This window comes from Pempheris klunzingeri, chromosome 17, assembly GCF_042242105.1.
Source record: "Pempheris klunzingeri isolate RE-2024b chromosome 17, fPemKlu1.hap1, whole genome shotgun sequence".
NCBI classification, from domain to species: domain Eukaryota; kingdom Metazoa; phylum Chordata; class Actinopteri; order Acropomatiformes; family Pempheridae; genus Pempheris; species Pempheris klunzingeri.
The window spans coordinates 2,644,495-2,664,758 of NC_092028.1; the positions used below are offsets into that span (position 1 = coordinate 2,644,495).

The following is a 20,264-nucleotide window of genomic DNA, read 5'->3' on the forward strand; positions in this document are numbered from 1 at the left end:
GGAGGACCCTCTCTGTACCTATGAAGGAATACACACAATGTAATTTATACTGAGACAAATCACACACAGAGAAGTGAGTTGCCTGAACCAATAGGGTCTGTAGTAAAGCTTTGACAAGAGCTAAGTGGTTTTGCTTTATTTTGCTCTTCTAGGAGCTGCAAACCCATTCATCACTTAAACTCACGTCTTACTTTTGCAGCACAAACACTGGCTGTCATCCATACTTGCAAATTCAGAGGGATAGCACTATCACTGTAGCCAGGGCCCACTCTGTGTTTCATTCATCTTTTCTGCAAATACAGTGACCTTGGGAGAGGAATGAGGATTTTCTTGTAACTGTATTTAAAAAAAAAAATTGTAAAGTGCAGAAGAAGGAAAAATAGCATTCTGTAATACTTTTATAAGATTATCATTATTTTTTCTGATTAAAATAGCGTTGTCCAGTTTTTTAAAACAATATTTCAGGTGAAGTAATGCTTCATATGGAGTTTTTCCAATCATTTGTCAAAAACCCAACATCTGCTGTGACATCACTGATTGGGGCGGGGCCAAAGGTGTCAGGAAACAGCACAGCTACAGTTTTCTTCCCTGTGATTTAGTACTGAGCTACCCTTTATAGGTGCTGCCGGTAGCATTTTAAAATAGATTAATCACTGCTGAAACGAAAAGACAAAACTTGTCCCGTGCACTTCAGTGTGCCTTTTGTGTCACAATGCTTTCCTCCACAAAACTTATGCTGGTTCATTCAAAGGTGCTTTCTGGTTTACGTACTAATTCATGAACTGTAGACTTGGTGTAGAAACCCATAATTCAATTCATAATCTTGTACATTTTTGTAATGTGTTTCTTTCCGCTTATTAGACAGTGAGAGCCCGATATGTCTTTATTAATAGTATAACCATTTTTAAAGAGCGCCTTATCAGAGATAGATACTGAAATACTAGCAGCTACAATCCTGCTAACTTTACATGGAGGCAAACAATTGTCTCAACCTTGATCTCATCTCTTCACATTAATTATACCAAGGTATCATAATTAATGTGACAGTGATGGGTCGATGCTGCTCTACGAGTAAAGCCACTAGTTTCAACAGAGATTATTTATTCCCCAACAGATTCCAGTTATGCTGCCTGATCTTTACTGGTGTGCATCGCTTTACAAAACAAACAGCATCATTAAATCATGACTCATTTGTTGTGGCATGACAGTATTGTGAGAGAACATGCACTTACTTTAGATGATGTGGTGTAAATAGGGTTTATTATTTAATCAGAAGTTTATTGATGAGACATTTTTTTCATAAACAAATTTATCTGAAACTGCCTTGAAAGTTTGAATATGTTTTGACTCTGGTGTGGTCTTTTTATAAAACCTACCTATTATCAGCATCCATCAGGCTGATAGGTAGGTGCCCCCCCCCAGACCCTCTCCCTCTCCCTCTCTGGGGAAAAAACCACTCCATCCTGAGCAGCGAGCCCTCAGAGCTAAAGATTGGAGGGGGTCAGGTATCCTGAGACTGAGAGCAGGCCTGTGATCTTATTCAGCTTGTCCCCTTGTTGTCCTTGAAAGAAGTTCAGCAGTCTTGTGATGTATGAGCATCTTACGACTTCAGACGTCATGGCTAAAGCCACTGACTTTGTGCCTCTGACTGTACCGTGCTCACACCCATGAAAGTATTTGCTTTTTCTGTTGCCTTGTTTCACTTGTCACTGCCCTTGTTTTCTCAGACTTCTCTTCTCATTTCCCAAAGAGTGAAGTAGCTATATATGATAAAGGAGTCTGTCATGCAGAGTTTTTAATTTACCATTCATGTATTTATTGAAAGAGAAGTTGCCTGACCCACAAGATGCAAATTATACCTAAACCGACATCCGCTATAAACTCAAAAAAGAAATAGTATCCATTCTGTGGCAGCTATTCTGCTTCATTTTTAATGCATTAAATTAAAACCCAAAGCTCATAGCTTTTCTTTAAAATGTCCGTCCTCGCATGTTACTGGTTAATATTCACATAAATGACATTCGGTTATCAGCGTCTTTACTAGGAATTGGTTTCAGCTCAGTGTAAGGGAGCTGCTGTGGACTAAGATGGATTAGACTGCAGTGGAGGCCGGCTGGCTGCATACATCCATACTGGGTGCAGGGATCTTATGCAGGTTAGTCACGGAGGAGCTTGAGAAGATCGTATAAATCTACTCATTTTCTCCTTCTCCTCACTGTCCCACAGCAAATCTGTCAGCTTTATTGCCTTATTCCTGTACGTGCTGCTGCCTGTTCCTGCATTCGCAACCGTGTGCAATCAGTTTGTTCCCCAACAGGTGCTAAGGTGCCTGCGTGTGTGTGTGTGTTTATGTATCTGCTTGTGTTTCTGTATGCCTCGTACATGCTTACTGGCCCAAGGGTCTGTCTGAGTAAAGCCCCCTGCAAACTACAATCTCAACAGCTCAATTAGCAGAGAGCGGACTGATAGCGCAGTCCAAATGAGCCTGGGGCTTTACCACAGGCTCAGCTGCAGCTCAAAGCCTGAAGTCACGACCGCCCTGTCAGCGTGCAGAGCATGTACAGTACCGTCCAAGGCAGATGGTTGTGGGGAATGAAATGAAACTAACAGTCACAGTCGGTTACACAGAATGCAATATGAATTTTCTACCAGTAGTGATGACCTTTCCAGGGGCCAAGTGCAGCCTAAAGAGTTGAATGATGTGTTGTCTGAGCACATCTGAGGGCAAAAATGTTTATACCCATTCCAAACAGTAACACTCGCAGCTGGGGCAAAAAGTCTGCCATCGTAGCCTCCTCCGGCTGCTTCCCTCCTCTTCCCTGATCTCTGTCCATGAATTCTGTGTCATTTGTCTTTGTAGTCTCAATGTGGTAGATCAGGCAAATGCTGACTTCACCAAACCCCATGAACTTCGCAGCTATAACTCTTGTTTTCACTGACCTCCAGTGGTCTGTAGTGTAGAAGTGCACTGCAGGGTGTGTCGGCACACTGTGACATCACTGCTGGGTGTGGCCTTTAGACCATGGCCACACTAATTCAAGTAAACAGAAAAGTGTTTTCATCTGTTTTGGCTGTTCTATTCACATCAAATGTGCCGTCAGCCAACCAGCAGCAGGGGCTGTGTGACCAAAATCTTACATCTTACATCCTGATATGGGTCATTCATATCCAGATCATGAAACATGTTCTTATTACATTCTAGATTATATACTCAACAGATTAAAGGTACTTTCTCTTCATATTTGATTGATATTTTTCTCCTTTTATTTGAACTTTTTTCAAAGTGTCATCCAAATGACAGAAATTATTGATTTGCAACACAATGATGTAAACGAACATTTTTCTGTTGTCACACAATGTATATCATCATATCCCACAGCCCTTACTCCAGTGTTTGCTAACATTTGAAGCTTGTCCAGAATATGTTTTCTTTTCCGGATGCAAAATACAGGTGGCTCTTCACAGTTGGCCAATAGAAACAATAATGCATATTATATTGAGAAGTGCCAAGTCAAAGGGCAGCTGGACTTGCTTTAGAGTCTTCAAGATGTTCAAGAAGTGTGATCTTTCAGGATCTGTGGTTAGTATATAGTATAGTATAGTATAGTATCGTATATATATAGTGTATAGCTATTTGCCTCACTCATGTGTGGCATGTTTTTATTGTGTGATGTGGCACCACTGTTTGTTTATTAAGTTTATTGAGCCTCTTATATATTCAAATATAATATGTAGTAATTGGCGATGTTAGTGAAAGTGAAAGTAGCTCCTCTACTTTTAGCTGCTCTGGAAAACCTGAACAGTGATTTGTTCGTGTAGGGTTTGGAGAAGTTGATAAAAGTCTCACGCACAGTATAATTTTGCATCCGAATAGAGGTACTTAAAATATATTGTGGAATGATTCAATGCTGGGACATTTAGCTGAGAAATATGTTATAGTTAAATTAAGCAAATGGGAATGTCTGTTTTTGGCTCTTTCACTGAAATGAATACTCAAAACTCAAGGTACTTCACCACAGTCCTCTAAATCCAAAATAAAGCTAATACAACCAGAGATGTTAAAGAAAGTGGAGAAACAGTAAAGTGAAATCTCTAGCTCTTGAAAAATCTGTCACCTCACAATGTAAAGGATCATATTGCCCAAGACTATGTATAATGTACATTAGATTATAACCTGCTCTATTGAGCCTGTAAGCTGCACTTCCACAGTGTTGTCCACAAGGCTCACAGTAATAGTCTACAGTCCCAAAGAAGATTACAGCCATTGAGTGGAAAGCTGAGCTTCTCAAGGCTGAGATTACATTCACAAGGGTAAATAAAATATACAGAGGAGTCCATATCTGCTTACAAACACAGATGCAAAAATGCTGTTAGCCTACACAGTCAACTTTAACCTTTTAACCCTTTAACATTTTGTCAAGCGTGTCATGCTGAAATCTTGCAGTGTCCAGTTGAAGGAATGCTTTCCAGCCAGAAGATTAGTTTTTAGATGCTTTAAAAGTGGTCTGAGTTGGACGTAGATGAGAGCGTAAAACAGTGATTATCTTTAAACCACAGCTGTTTATATGGCAGCAGTGGCTGTGTCACTGAAACCAATACTTTTCCCCCAGAATTTACAGGGACAACAGAAGTCTTTATCTGCCTTCTAAAACTGTCCCCCTGGATAGCTGAAGGTTATTTGAATGACTCACATGAATGATGCCTATTGATAGATTTGGAACACATCCACAAACCTAAAGGAACCAAGAGATTAAAGTCACTTGGCTGAAGCCACAATGAAATTATACTTTGCAGTAAATGTGAAATTCACACTATAGATGTGGAACACAAAGTGGTGTCTCTCTCTCTGTCCCTCTGTAAAGAGTGACTTCTGGCCGTGGCTTTATGCTGCGACATATGTCTGCCTCCACCACGCAGCAGGAAATGCCCTGGCACCACCTTTCTGTGCTGCTGACGTCACATAGATCCTGCACGGCAACCAGGAACAGACACATAGCTCCCTGGCCGTTAGCCATGTTTAGACTGAGATTATGATACTGTATAGATAGTTGGGGCAAGATTGAAACAATATGCAAATGAGCATGAAAATTATTTTCTGCTCTTGAATTGAAAATGAAGAGAAATCATTTGAATAGATTAGTTCTCTAAAGTAATTGTCAAAAACCAAACCAATTAAAATATCTTATTAAAACAAATCAGAAACCAAAGTTAAGTTCTATATTACTTGTGGATCACTTAAAACAACGTGAGCATGGCACTATGGCCAAAACTAAAGTAATATCAAAATAATGGCACCTAGCTTGTTTGAAGCACAACATGAAAACATTAAAAACAAATCAACCGTTCGTCAAAGAGGCATCACATTAGTGATGCACAGAGCACTTCTTTCCAGTGTCCTGAATCAATAGAATCAGTTCAATGAAATGATTTGTTCAAAACATTCGTTCAACAAATCGTTCAGTGTTGAACTGACAGAACGGAAGCACAGCTGAATGGTGTATTCCTCATGATCCCTGGCTTTAAGAAGTACTGTCACTTTGACAAACATGCAAAACTCTGTTTAGAATTCTTGTTATTTTGAATGTCTCCTCTTTGAATATCAGAAATGAATGCTGGATTTGATTAACTTTTAAGTATTTCTTACTGATCTACAATTCGGCACTACTCTGGAACTTGCCGGGCCTGATTCTAGCACTTTGATCTGCCAACTGTAAGTCAGGTCTCGTGTTCGCTGTAGTATGTTGAGTGAGCGAATCTCAACATGCACTGTTCTCTCGCAGTGAAAGAATCTGAGGCAGCGTTCAGCCACCTGTTTCTTAATAATGCAGGCTTCACCATGCATTGTAAACTGAACTGTAAAGTGAAGGGATCATTTCAGGAGATGATTCAGTTCAGTTTGTCACATTTTGTTTTGTAATGTTTTGTTGCTTTGAAAGAAACATTGCAAATGACATCACATTACAGATAACCTTTGGCTTATCCAGCTGTAATAACAAAATACCCAGGTTTTTACTTTTTAGTAATTGCCACCTGTTTTTCAGTCTTTTTTCAAATCTTTTTGCAATCCGTTAGTTGTTGTGGATAAGAGATCGTCAGACCTTTAGTCCCCATGCAGCCCTGTCTCCTGGGTTATACATTTAGTATGTAGACCTAATGTGCAACAATAAACAACAAATTAGTACAATAAGCTGTTTCACTTCACCTGCCACAATATCCATGTCACCCAGCCTCACATTTGAGTGGTATAAAGTTTAAGTTGTAGTGTCTACACATATGTACTGACTCGCTGTCTTTCACCCCTCTGGCTGCTTTACGTGACTATTCTGTAGTTGCTCTACCTTAGTCTAGATAGGTTACACTGTAACTGTGTCAGTGGTTTTAAAATGCAGCGGGGGGTGGAGGTAGAGACAAGTGAGTTCAGGACATAGCGAAGGCAGACAGCGAAAAAAGGAACTGCTCTAGTTCTGAGAAAAAGCCTCAGGCTCATGTTCTTGCAAAGACAATCAGGGTTTTGCTCTTGTCTGACTTACATTTTGTTCACTTACAGCACTGTGGCTTGGAGGATGTGATCTTTCAGGCCACACAATGAATTCTTCTAAGGATGCTTTGAATTTTAGGTCAGGATATTGAACTAAATACCGGCCAGTAGCGCGGTGGATAATTGCGCATGCCGTCGGCCTGGGGAACCCGGGTTCGACTCCCTCCCAGTCCCGGCTACCAAAAATGGGCGAGGGTTGCGTCAGGAAGGGCATCCGGTGTAAAAGACTAACGCCAAAATCTACAAGCGGATCATCCGCTGTGGCGACCCCGGAAGGGAGCAGCCAGAAAAAGGACAACATATTGAACTAAATACATAATGAGAGCTATGCAGTGTCTGTTCAGAAATGACTCCGACAAGCCCCCTGAGTGTGAAATTACAGGAGGGACATCAGAGGACGTCTTTATTTGTTCAGAGATTTGTGACAGCTTTATCTAACCACACTACAACCATGACCATACAGTAGTCAAAGCTGCAGTAGGGAGGATTTTTAGTTCAAACCCTCCATGTCTTACTGAGATGCTATATAATCACCCTAATGGTCTATTCTGGTGTCTGGTGTCATGCTGTAGGAAGTGATTAATCAAAAGCAAGCACCTTCAGCTTCTCTAATGTAAACACATTATCTCTCTAACCTTACTCAAATAGGCTCAGATGCCTTAATGTTAGCCTCAGAGGTGGCAGATTAGAAAACGCTCATATGAATCTTTGTTCTAAATGTCATGGGCCAATTTGAAAAGCAATGACAAATGACTTATGTTGTTATTTAGGTTCCAGGACTTGTTGGCGCTATGCGCTGTTGTGTGCTGGCAAAGAAGCAGTCATATTTTAGCTTTTATAGGAGGGGCAGGTCCAGCTTCATGTTTGTGTCAGCCATGATTACTGCCATGGATTTATTCACTGTTTGCACATTGAGAGGGAACTGACTGACCGGCTGACAATTGTGCAGTATGTGCTTTTGATTTCTCATCCTTCTGAAATTAGAATATGGCTGGTAGCCTGGATGAGTTCTAACTCTATAAATATTCACTGGAGTGAAATTTACTTGATGCTTCCAGTCTTCATCTTAACATTATTTGCCACTCTGCCTGAACTTTTGCTTGTCATGATGCTCTCTTTTCCTCATTGGGATAGAAAATAAATAAGATAATGGTACTTTGATGCTCTGATGTTGCCAGTCAACAAACTAAAATGTCATGGGGACAGGAGTCGGTTTATCGCCTAATTTTATGCTGTCACTTTCAGAAAGATCAAACTCACAGCTTCCAGCGATATGTATGAAAAATGAATGAGCTCCATTGCCTTGTTGACTACCTTTTGACAGCGTCCCATAAATCAATCGACAGGTGGCGTCCCTGATTATTGAGAAGACGACTCAGAGAGGATTGGCCCGCAATCATCTCTGTGTATCTGGTACATAACTGTCATGTGCAAATTGTTACATTTACAGAAATTAAATCTTAATAAAAAACTAATTAAAGCATAAAAAGGTGACGAATGGTGTTATCCAAATATGCTGAGACGATTTTGCTGCCAGTGGTCATGTCACGTTGACCAACAGAATGAACTCATTGATGTTTCAAACCTTGAGTTATAATCTAATTTTGGAACAGTGACTGTAATGATACTGTGCATCAGTACTTGCTAGTCCATTGTTTTCCACTTGGACTGCAGCCATGTAGATCCTTTGATATGCTTCACTGTAATGACCCTGGACAGACTGATCCCAGAGGTAAGATGCCACTACACCAGCTCTCTTGGTGTGATGTAATCTACAGTGCTCTCTTGGATGTTAAGCAGATATGCTGACAGACCTGTCTGTCTGTTCCCCACAGCATGCTCTCAGCAGTCTTTTCAGAACTGAGGCACAGTGTCGCTGATGGATTGTAAAGTGGCCTCAGCAATCATACAAAGTGTGCAAATGTACTTCTACTATAATACGAATATAGTATATTCATCTATATTCACTATAAATCACATATCTCAACTGTCCCAAAGCTTTATTTTTCATTTTAAACTTCCCACTTGTTTAATCTGAGATGGGTGAATTTATAACAGCTTAAATCAACAGATCTTAGAATCAGGGTCATTTTTTAACTGCAGTAGTTTGCTATTAAATGTAAGTTTTGTTTTCGTGTCTTGTCCCATCAAATCAAATGTTACAAGTTTAAGCTCCAATTTATTATTATATTATTATATTTATATCTATTTATTGTATGGTATTTCAAAATGTACCCTTAGATGTTGTACATTAGATTACATTTACATTACATTCATTTGCCGGGCGGACGTTTTGGGCAATTAGGTGTTCAGTATCTTGCTTAAGGGCATTTCAACATGTGATCAGGAGAGAGTGCAGATATATTTCGACTTCCTGAGCTTCAGCCACCTCTAATTGTATTGTAGTCACATGGTAAGGTCTTTGAAAACAGATGTCGGTGTGTTGCTTGAGAGAACTTTGCTTTAGTCCAACAGACTGATGATATATGTTTACGAAGTGATTGTCTGGGTTTGAGTTTCCTACGTAATGCTTTACAATAGCTCTCAAACAAAGCAGTGTTAAGAAGATAATTGTGAAGTCTTGGTTTTCAGGGCTTTCCACCAGCAACTGAACTCACACACCTCTCTCAAACAAGAGCTTTTGCAATTTGATTTTCATACCACACGAACAGAACAGGAACCAGTGGCTTTCCTGACAATGGAAAAATGATCATCAATCAAAATCTCAATCAATCAAATTAGATTTGTAGTTTAGGGGCCAAAACATGTGGAGCAGTGACTACATGGGGCCCCAAGACTATAAGAAATTCTTTGTTTAAAAACAGATCAAATGATCAGATAAGGTGTGCATGTCAGTCAAAGTCGTGGTATCGTGGGTAGCAGAAGATTACGGTTTGATTCCAACTGGGACCGACCACATTAATAATGCATGCGCTCACTGTTCTGTAAAGCACTTTTAATGCATTCACTACACAGCATACATTAATGGTCTAAACTTTCTTCACTGCCTAATTACTAATGAAAAGAAGTCATTCATTCCAACAGCTGCCAGCCTTCGTTATTATGCTTAGTTCTCATTACATGTGTTTATTTAGTCATTTATGATGATTGAGTTGCTGTTACTGTCCTCAAGTCAGAATAGTCAATGTGCAAATGAGCAGCAGGAGGCATTAACTGCTGAGTGACATCTCTTTTATTACCTCCGAGAAGCCATGCTGACCCAACATGTTTTCTGAAATGGATGGAGTTGACAGGGGAGCTGTCTACAAATCTTATGAATCAAGGAAATTAGCGGAATCGTATCAGTGTCTCCCTGTTTCTCACAAAAAAGAAAATCCCACAAGACTGAAAATTGCAAAAAAAAAAAGTCATTGTATCTTCCAAAAGATAACTATATTCTAATCCAATATACATAACTTCACGTATGCATAAATTGCTAAATCATTTCTGATTATTTGAAAAAGGTTTTATCCTTCCCCACAGAGTTTTCATCCTTTTCAGAGAACTGTCTTATTGATACTGTAGCTAAAAAGACACACTCAGCAGCAGGTCATGTGTAGGCATTTTAAGGAGCAGGTTTTTTTAGTGATATTACATTTTTTTTATGTCTGTAGCTGTTATTGAGATGGTCGATCCAATTCAGATGCTTATATTGAATTCTTGTGGTCTAGTTCTTAAGTAGCCATAATGTCTTGCTTATTAATTTGTCATTATGGCTTCAATGGACTAATATACAAATGGCTCTATAATTAAATTACAAATTGGAACTAATTTAGAAATGTTAGTGGGTGGACATCTGAAGTGATGTGAGTTTCTTGTGGTGTCCCACAGGGGTCTATTCTTTGCCACCTTCTATTCCTTAATTTGCTGCATCATGTTTTTTCACATTTTTCTCTCGCCTTCTAAATTAGATATAATTTGGTTTATATTTAACATTTTAAATGTTATTGTTAAAAGGTCAAGTTTCATCATATTTACTGCAAAAAAATCACTCCTTTTCAATATACAATTAACCCTCTTTTCTCCATTTATATCATTTCTTCAACGTGTAACTTCATAAATCATTATTACTAATGTCCAATATTTTGCCCCAAATACACAACACATTATGTTGTTTTGTGATGCCGAGTCTTGTGTCGCCTTCTGCAGGAGGCACTAAAATGTCACCAGAAGAAAGCCATTCTGAAAGGATTACATTTGGTGTCTGTGGATGAGCCTTTTGTTGGGGATGATCATGCTCCTACAGATGTATCATTGCTGCTAAACCTTCCATTTTCAACTATAGAAGCAGTTTAATGGCTTATGTGTGTCACAAGCATCTCTGGAGCCGTTTACCTCACCTGAGAGTTAGAGCTGCATACGGTACTAGTACTGTACTGATAATGATTCAACACAGTTTTTGAAGTCTCTAAAGTATCTACAGTGACCAACTAAAACCTGATTTCACTGTATCCATCAGAATAAACATTTGAGAGATTCATGTTTTATGTTTGACCATGTCAAAGTTCCTAATTCAATTCTTGCTTCTTGAACTAGTGCAACTCTTATGCATTCATGAGCAGATTGGTGTTTCTGAGTTTTATTAATCATTAAGTCACTTTGAAATGACAGATTTTACCAGTCCATCTATCTAACGCTCATTGTGGTTGATGTAATTAGCCCTCTAATTACTGTACGTGTGGGCTTCTGTATGATTATTTCACTGCTCCCAAGAAAATAAATCTGTACCTTGAGTGGAATTGTGATTACAATTTTCTCTAAGGGCTGCCGTCACCTCATACTATGCAGCAGACTCAGTTTGTTCTATCCATCTGCCTTCAGTGAAAGCATGTGGCCAAAAAAGAGATCCCACAATCAAAGTCTAATGACATTAATTTGCTCTTATGGTATATGTTCCTCTGCAATGACTGTGATGACTTACCTCATAGTCTGCCAGATGATTTGTAGTACATGATCAAAAACATCTTAATTAGGGCCCGAGCACCAAGCGGTGCGAGGACCCTATTGAAACTGTGTGGGGGAAAAATGTGCAAGGGAGGAAATGGGCCAGTACCCAAGAACCAAGAGGTGTACAGACCTCATAGGCCTCGAGCAGGTAGGCCTCGAAAAAATACGTGAAATTAAAAAAAACAGGAGACCAGGGGGCCGAAAACATAGTTGAAATGCAAGGAATTCTTCTTCTTCTTCTTTTTTAGGCAAATGAATTGCATTTTTGGGGCCTAAACATGCACGAAAAGTCATGAAAGTTTGCAGAAAATTCAGTCGTGGTGAAAAATTACGTAATGCCCTGATTTTTTTTTTTTTTTTTATTGCATTGCCCTGAAAATGCAGGTTTTACTGAAAACGGTCCATGTCACAGCCATAAAGTGCAGACCAGTGGACATGAGAGAGTCTCCTGAACACGTAGATGTAATCTAAGGTCTATCTGGTGAAATGAACGTAAGAGAAGTGTTTCTCTCTCCCTCCTCTGTCATTTTAACATGGCAGTCAATGAGGCGTTCGGTCGGTGCTCCCGTCGCTCCGAGGCTCGTGGGACGCGCTGCGTGCGTTTCTGTGTGTTGTGAGTCACATGACTGCGTGTCCAAAGACTTAAGCTACATTTTGAGTGATAAACTGTAACTGTGGGTGAAACGGTTCGGCCAAACCAGCGAGTTAAAGACAAAAGTTTCATGTGATTTTTCCGCTCCTCCACACTCTAGCGATGACGTCACCCACTCTAGCACCACATACACACTCATGTAAAATGAGAAAAAGTTTAAAAATGAAATTTAAGATTTAGTTTAAAAGACGACTGTGATGAAGTGGTGAATGGCACAAAGGAAGTAGAGGTATGTGCTGAAAGAGGGAGAGATGATGAACGTTTTAAAGCTTCAATGGAGTTTCTAGCTAAAAGCATGAAGGAGCTGTGAGGGCTAGAAGTCTTGAGATATCTTGTCTTGAGATATTTCTATGTGATGAACAATACTGGAAAAACTATTTTTCAAACAAAAACAAGTTTGTAAGTAACCAGAATGTTGGCTGAGGGTGTCACTGATGACCTCAGAGGCTTCCAGAATGTTGGCTAAGAATGAGAACCAGAATGAGGGTGTCTTTGATGACCTCAGAGGCTTCCAGAATGTTGAAACGATATAAATAGAGACGAAACCCAAACTGAGCCGAGGGAGATAGACAGAGAGAGATAGACAGAGAGAGATAGACAGAGAGAGATACACGTTCACCACACATCCGAGACACACCACCGTTCGAAGAACACTTCAACAACCATTGACAACCCGTTACAACTGCGATCGGTTCCATTGAGAAGATCAATGAAAGCCAACAGCAGTCCAGTCGAGGCAATGCTGCCTGCGGGTCTCACCTGGGGAGAGATCATGGAGTTGGAGGACGAAAAACAGGAGTTACTAGCTACACTACCTGTTGATGGCAGCAGCGCTGTCGAAAATATGGATTGGGAGTCCAATGAGGTCTCTCCTGCTCCGATGGATGCAAGAGAGCCTCATGAAAACACCCAGAGGGAGCAGCCACCTCAAAACAACGGGGATGGCCAGCAACCTCAAATCAACGGGGATGGCCAGCCACCTCAAAACCACCGGGGTGGCGGCCGACCTCAAAACCACCGGGGTGGCCAGTCATCTCAGTACTACTGGGATTCCCAGTCATCTCGAAACCACCGGGGTGGCCAGTCATCTCAATACTACTGGGATTCCCGGTCATCTCAAAACCACCAGGGTGGCCAGCCACCTCAAAGCCACAAGGGTGGCCAGCCGCCTCAAAACCACAAGGGTGGCCAGCCGCCTCAAAGCCACAAGGGTGGCCAGCCACCTCAAAACCACCAGGGTGGCCAGCCACCTCAAAGCCACAAGGGTGGCCAGCCACCTCAAAACCACCAGGGTGGCCAGCCACCTCAAAGCCACAAGGGTGGCCAGCCACCTCAAAGCCACAAGGGTGGCCAGCCACCTCAAAACCACCAGGGTGGCCAGCCACCTCAAAGCCACAAGGGTGGCCAGCCACCTCAAAGCCACAAGGGTGGCCAGCAACCTCAAAACCACCAGGGTGGCCAGTCATCTCAAAACCACCAGGGTGGCCAGTCATCTCAGAACCACCAGGGTGGCCAGTCATCTCCATACTACTGGGGGAAGAATCCACCTCTGCACCAGCGTCTGCAGAAAGCCCTAACCGACCTTCACTATGAAAGAGGTTTGAGACGTAAGGAGCAGCAAACTTCTTACAATGAGAAGTACATGCGTGAAGAAGCAGAGTGGAAACTGAAGCAGCAGCAGAGCTTGAGGTTCGATCTAGACAAGGAGGTGGAGAGGCTCAAACAGGAAATCAAGAGTCTCTCCTCCACAGCCCTCGCAGCTGAGCCCCTGGACGGGTCGAACAACAACAAAGACGACCTGATCAAAGATCTCACAGATCAAGTCCAAGCTGAAAGGCAGAGAGCTGACCTCCTGAAAAAAGAACTGGAGGAACTCAGGCTTGAGTTTAATGAGAGAGTCACCAAAGTCCTGAGCCTGGAAGAAAGGCTGAAAGGCGAAAGAGACTCTCTGTTGGTCTTCAAACTGAAGACGCATGAACTGCAGAAACAAGTTGATACCTACAAAAACCCAATGATGCTCCAGGTGTGTGAGCAGATTGGAAAAACCCCCATTTCAAAGGTAAACAACTTGATCACAACTGACCTCCATGCACCACAGAACACTTCTGTCGCAGAGGAGGTTGCCCTTCCGGAGGAGTCCCAGGTCGCTCCACTGGAGGAGGCCCAAGTCACCGAAGAGGTCGCCCCACTTGAGGAGGCCCAAGTTACCAAGGAGGTCGCCCCACTGGAGGAGACCCAAGTCACAGAAGAGGTCGCCCCACTTGAGGAGGCCCAAGTCACAGAAGAGGTCGCCCCAAAGGAGGAGGCCCAAGTCACCGAAGAGGTCCCCCCACTTGAGGAGGCCCAAGTCACAGAAGAGGTCGCCCCAAAGGAGGAGGCCCAAGTCACCGAAGAGGTCCCCCCACTTGAGGAGGCCCAAGTCACCGAGGAGGTCGCCCCACTGGAGGAGGCCCAAGTCACAGAAGAGGTCGCCCCAAAGGAGGAGGCCCAAGTCACCGAGGAGGTCGCCCCACTGGAGGAGGCCCAAGTCACAGAAGAGGTCGCCCCAAAGGAGGAGGCCCAAGTCACCGAGGAGGTCCCCCCACTTGAGGAGGCCCAAGTCACAGAAGAGGTCGCCCCAAAGGAGGAGGCCCAAGTCACCGAAGAGGTCCCCCCACTTGAGGAGGCCCAAGTCACCGAGGAGGTCGCCCCACTGGAGGAGGCCCAAGTCACAGAAGAGGTCGCCCCAAAGGAGGAGGCCCAAGTCACCGAGGAGGTCGCCCCACTGGAGGAGGCCCAAGTCACAGAAGAGGTCGCCCCAAAGGAGGAGGCCCAAGTCACCGAAGAGGTCCCCCCACTTGAGGAGGCCCAAGTCACAGAAGAGGTCGCCCCAAAGGAGGAGGCCCAAGTCACCGAAGAGGTCCCCCCACTTGAGGAGGCCCAAGTCACCGAAGAGGTCGCCCCACTGGAGGACGCCCAAGTCACAGAAGAGGTCGCCCCACTTGAGGAGGCCCAAGTCACCGAGGAGGTCGCCCCACTGGAGGAGGCCCAAGTCACCGAAGAGGTCGCCCCACTGGAGGAGACCCAAGTCACCGAAGAGGTCGCCCCAAAGGAGGAGACCCAAGTCACCGAAGAGGTCGCCCCACTGGAGGTGACCCAAGTCAACAAGGAGGTCGCCCCAAAGGAGGAGGCCCAAGTCAACAAGGAGGTTTTCCCACTTGAAGAGGCCCAGGTCCCTGATGAGGTCGCCCCACGGGGGGAGGGCCAAGTCACTGACGAGGTCGCCCCACTGGGGGAGGGCCAAGTCACTGATGAGGTCGCCCCACTGGGGGAGGCCCAAGTCACCGGCCAGCCGTCTTTGTGGAGGCGCTTCAAGAAAGCTCTAACACCGAAACACCGCCGCCAGTACAAGAGCAAGAAACAGAAAAATAAGGAGGCGTAAAACAAGACACAGAGGTTCAGTTTCATGTCCTGACAGACGGGAGCGATCCGTCGGTCAGGATCTGATCTGTTCCTCCGTGTTTAAACTGGTTTTCTCCGGGTGCTCTGGTTTATCCAACATACAAAAAACAAACACGAGGTTCAGTTTCATGTCCTGACAGACGGGAGCGATCCGTCTGTCAGGATCTGATCTGTTCCTCTGTGTTTAAACTGGTTTTCTCCGGGTGCTCCGGTTTATCCAACATACAAAAAACAAACACGAGGTTCAGTTTCATGTCCTGACAGACGGGAGCAATCCGTCTGTCAGGATCTGATCTGTTCCTCTGTGTTTAAACTGGTTTTCTCCGGGTACTCCGGTTTATCCAACATACAAAAAAACAAACAAACAAAAAATCTGAAATAATTTGAAATAAAAACTTAAATTAGAAATTAAATATTGATTTCCTGTGTAGTTGTTCCTCTGTAGAGCATCGTTCAGAACTCTTCAGACTGGTGTCTTACTGTTCATATCATACTGGGATACAATCAAGGACTGTTTACTGAGTATCAGCTGATCTGATTTGATTTAATGTTGCACATAAAAATAATATTATAATATTATAATATGTATCATATAATAAAATGACATGTCATTTTAATTTTATTGTCTAATTGTAGCATGAAGAAACAGTTCAACATTTTCAGAAATGTGCTATTTAGCTTTCTCTCCAAGAGTAAGATGAGGTCACTCCAGCACGTAACTCACCCTGAAACCACTGTGTTATTTTTACATTTCTGTTTGTGTTCACACTCAACCCAGACACAACGTGTTTTCGTCTATGAGTTTTAGAGGTGTTCACAGGTGTGTTTTTGAACTCTGGGCAGATCCAGGCTGGCTGTTTCCCCCTGCTTCCACTCTTTATGCTAAGCTAGGCTAACCACGTCCTGCCTCCAGCTCCAGCTCTTCTTTTAAATTGAGGAGTCACGGACAAAGTGTGTTTTCATATAATTAGATATTATCACTGGTGCATTTACAGGCCAAAAAAAATCTAAACACAAAGGGAACAGCACTCAGACACATTTGCTTTTAAAGGAAACCTTCAAATAAATATTGTAGTGACAAAATGGGTTATTTCAACCAGAATTATAATGTAATATTTCCTACTGCAGCGTTACAAATCAGCTTGTGTTGCGTTCAGGTGTGTGATCAGGATGTACGACACATGCGGCCCATCTTCTGCTCTTAGTATGCAACGGTGTGAAGCGATGAGGTGTCACGTCGTCACATGGGTCAGAGTCTCCCTGCAGGAACCTCCAGCTGGTTTCCTCATGACAGAACCAACTAATCCTGCAGTCACACTGAAGCTTTCCTCGTTTCACTGCAGCTCAGTCAGACATTAAAGTGGAACTTTAAAAAAAAATTGGTCCAGTTTGCCTCAGTCGACTGCCAACTGCACCTGATCACAGTAGGTCCACTAAAAGAGCTTGTTTGATCCACTGACAGGCTCAGAGTGTTATTCTAAGTGTGTGACAGCATCATGGAAAGGATCCCTACAGAGAGAGACCTGGAAGATCCTTTTGGTTTAACCACAAACAGCCGTTATATCGCTCTCTGCACACACACCAGACTACATTCATTAAAACAGGGATTTTACCACACAGAACACAGGAAGCTGCTGCTCTGCTGCTGCCTCATTCGGTTAGTATGTTTGTGTTGTTGTGTGCTACATAAATATTTCTTTGGATCCAAACTAACCATTAAAAGCATCGAAGTAACACAATGACATAAACAAACTCACTGATTGAGTCAGCTGTAGAAGAGAAGCACTGATGTTCTGTTCGGTAAAATCCCTGTTTTATCGCGTGGAAGGGTCGGAGTCCAGCAACAGGACGGATCCGCCGCACGCCACGACGTGCATGGAGGTGCGAGGGCCCTCCAACGCTGCTTGCAGCTTTAATTTGTGTTATGATCTACAAAGTAGCTCAAGTTATGTAAGCAAACACTTATCTTCTGGCTCTCACATTTGCAAATTCCAAAACAGAAGTGATGGAAAGCAACTCAAATACTCTCCGTAACCCCAAATTTGTGGTACTTCAACTTAACTTGATGATTTGCATTTATATGATAGCAGTAGATACCAATTAATTGCTATTAAAGATATAAAATCCAACATTTGGGCAGGGTATTATTAAAAAATGGAGATACAGAACAGCACTATTTTCTATACCAATTTTATAAAATCCATTTTAGCAAAAACAAAACAAAATAACATTAGATATTACAGTACAAATCTTTAGCTTTTTTCAGCTCCTTCACATTTTTAAAGCAGTTTCATAACATAAAACACATAAACTTACAATGTGGTTTAACTCATCTGTTTCAGCTCTTTAAGTTAAATTTTTCAACACCTTGATGTTTTTCCACTGAAAGCAGTTTTACAACATAAAAAATAAACCTATTGACCACAGAGGTATTAGAGAAACAACCTGCCTCCATTGCTCCACATCTGCCTGTGTCTCCTAAAGCTTAGGATTTATAGCAGTTACGGACCAGGATGATGGCGAGTAATGATGAAAACCCATTGGCTTGCCCCTCATAGTGTGTGAATTTGAGTTTGTCATTTAGCCTATAACATTAGGAAAATTATGTGATTTACAGCCCAGAGATGGACTGTAGCTGGTGGTAGTTCCACTGCTGCTTTATAACAGCAGAAAATCTGTATTCATCCTGCCTAGTCTTGTGTTCATTACTTCATACAGCTTTCTGTTTAGCTGCAATATCTTAGAGTTACCGACTGTGAATGATATCAAGAAGAAATTACCTGATTTAAGATTTAATCGGTCTCCTCAGGCTTCCAAGTGGCCTTGTTTACCTAAGTGCATCTCCCTGAACTCTCTCTCCCTGACTCACTGTGTTCACCTTTTTGAGTTAAGCCGGGCTCACACTATAGTAATGTTAAAATCCTTCCCTATTTAGAAATCAGGTTGCATCATAAGGGGAAACTTCACAGATGTTCTTCTCTCTGATCTCAAACATGCACACGCCATGAGATTTGAAAACAGTGCTGTATCACACTCTACAGGATATTACATGGGATGTCTGTTCCTCAGCAAGAACTGGAGGTGAGATTTTAACTGCCATTGTTTTAATATCGGTTAGCAGTAGTTTGCTTGACGGGCTAGAACGTTGCTTGACCGCTCCATCATCTGCTCCAGTACTTCTGTCTGCTTTCCAACTCTGGCTATTGTGTCCCTTCTTGGATGTAGTCATCCAGATTTTAATTCCTAAATATGGAGTATGCATCAAATTATCAGGCAGCCCACACAAGTCTGCAAGTCTAGTTTAAAACGAGATCTATAAACCTCTCACATTACCAGATAATCTGGGCTGAATATCGATACTGACCAAGGTCCCAGACCATATTTCTCCTCCGACTGTCATAAATCAGGGATAATCAGCCCAAAACTCCTGAAGTGTGAGCCTGGCTTGAGACCTCTCGCCAACCTGAATGCTTTATGTGGTTTTCTGACCATATTTCATGCAAATGAAAAGGGTGAATTAAATTGTCTCCAATTATATTTTACAATGAGGGTCCCACAAGTAGTGGCCATGGCTAAAACCCCATCTCCCCATCCCTGACCCTTCCCCCACACTGACCTTGTATGGCAGGACAACAGCAGAGCCTCCACTGATGCCCACGATGGGAACAGCTGTCTGAGTTGAAATGAAGTCCAAGATCTGTGCCACGGCCTCTGAGCCAACGTTGTCCTCAAACACCACGCCATGGACACGGTTGGTGGAGAGGGTGTCACAGATGCGGGTGAGCAGAGCCCGTGGGTTGGTGTTGTTGACCAGCACAGTGATGGGGTTCACCTCCAGAGGCAGATCCATGAAGTTCTCCCGGCTTAACCGCCCCTTAATCTCTGTCTGGTAGGCCGAGCCGCTGAACACCACCGCCACGTTCACAGAGGGCATGGGAATCCCAAACGGCCTTCCCGAACAGCAGGGGACAGTGCAGAACAGCAGCAGCAGCAGCAGCGGCGGCGGCCACCACGGGGAGTCGCTCAAGCAGCCTAGACGAACGCCCATCTCAGTCACCTACTGCCTGGAGGAGGGGTCAGAGTGGAGGGAGGGGTCATTAGAGGGGATTGACATATTAGATATGCAGGACCAGTTGCTGTCTTTTTCTGAAATGTTGTGATAATACTCAGTAATCCCAGCTGGCCGGGCAACCAAACTGCCTTTTGTTTAGAGTTGGCTTATTTTGATTAATGACCTTTTAGCTTCATCTTTGCTCAGTGTGCTGGTCTGCCTGCCATAACTAAGACAATGTAAGAGCCCATTAGCGGAGCCCAGAGTAGTATTTTTAGAGTGTGTCAGCGTGCGACATGAGGCTGTGGCCAGGCTGTTGCGTCTTAGGGTGGCAGCTGCCACCCTGCTGCTGTTGTATTCTGTGGTCCAACCCAACAGATGGTGTCCAGTGTTTAATGCAACAAATGGAGAACAAGAGGATTTATAATTTTTCTCTCGTGACATTACTTTTGAAGCTGTTGCTTAATTTTTTCAGTGGTCCAAAGCATTCAAACTTAATCTGCAAAAGGTCTTCATGCAGGGTTTCTGCTGTACTGATTAATTGTCATGCATTGTCTCATTATTTCTATTCGTAAGCAGTTAGGGAAAGTTTCCCTCTCCTAGTTTTGAAACTGACATTTAAATTATTCAAACAG

The 20,264-nt window shown here is 42.9% G+C and overlaps 1 protein-coding gene across 1 annotated transcript in view; it reads right to left on the bottom strand.

The window, feature by feature from the left end:
• Positions 1-19,626, bottom strand: part of grin2ca (glutamate receptor, ionotropic, N-methyl D-aspartate 2Ca) — a 51,817-nt gene extending 32,191 nt beyond the window's left edge. The window contains exon 1 of the mRNA XM_070848008.1: positions 19,195-19,626. Coding sequence (XP_070704109.1) covers positions 19,195-19,626 — 432 coding nt within the window. The remainder of the gene's footprint in view (positions 1-19,194) is intronic.
• Between the last annotated feature and the right edge of the window lie 638 nt (positions 19,627-20,264).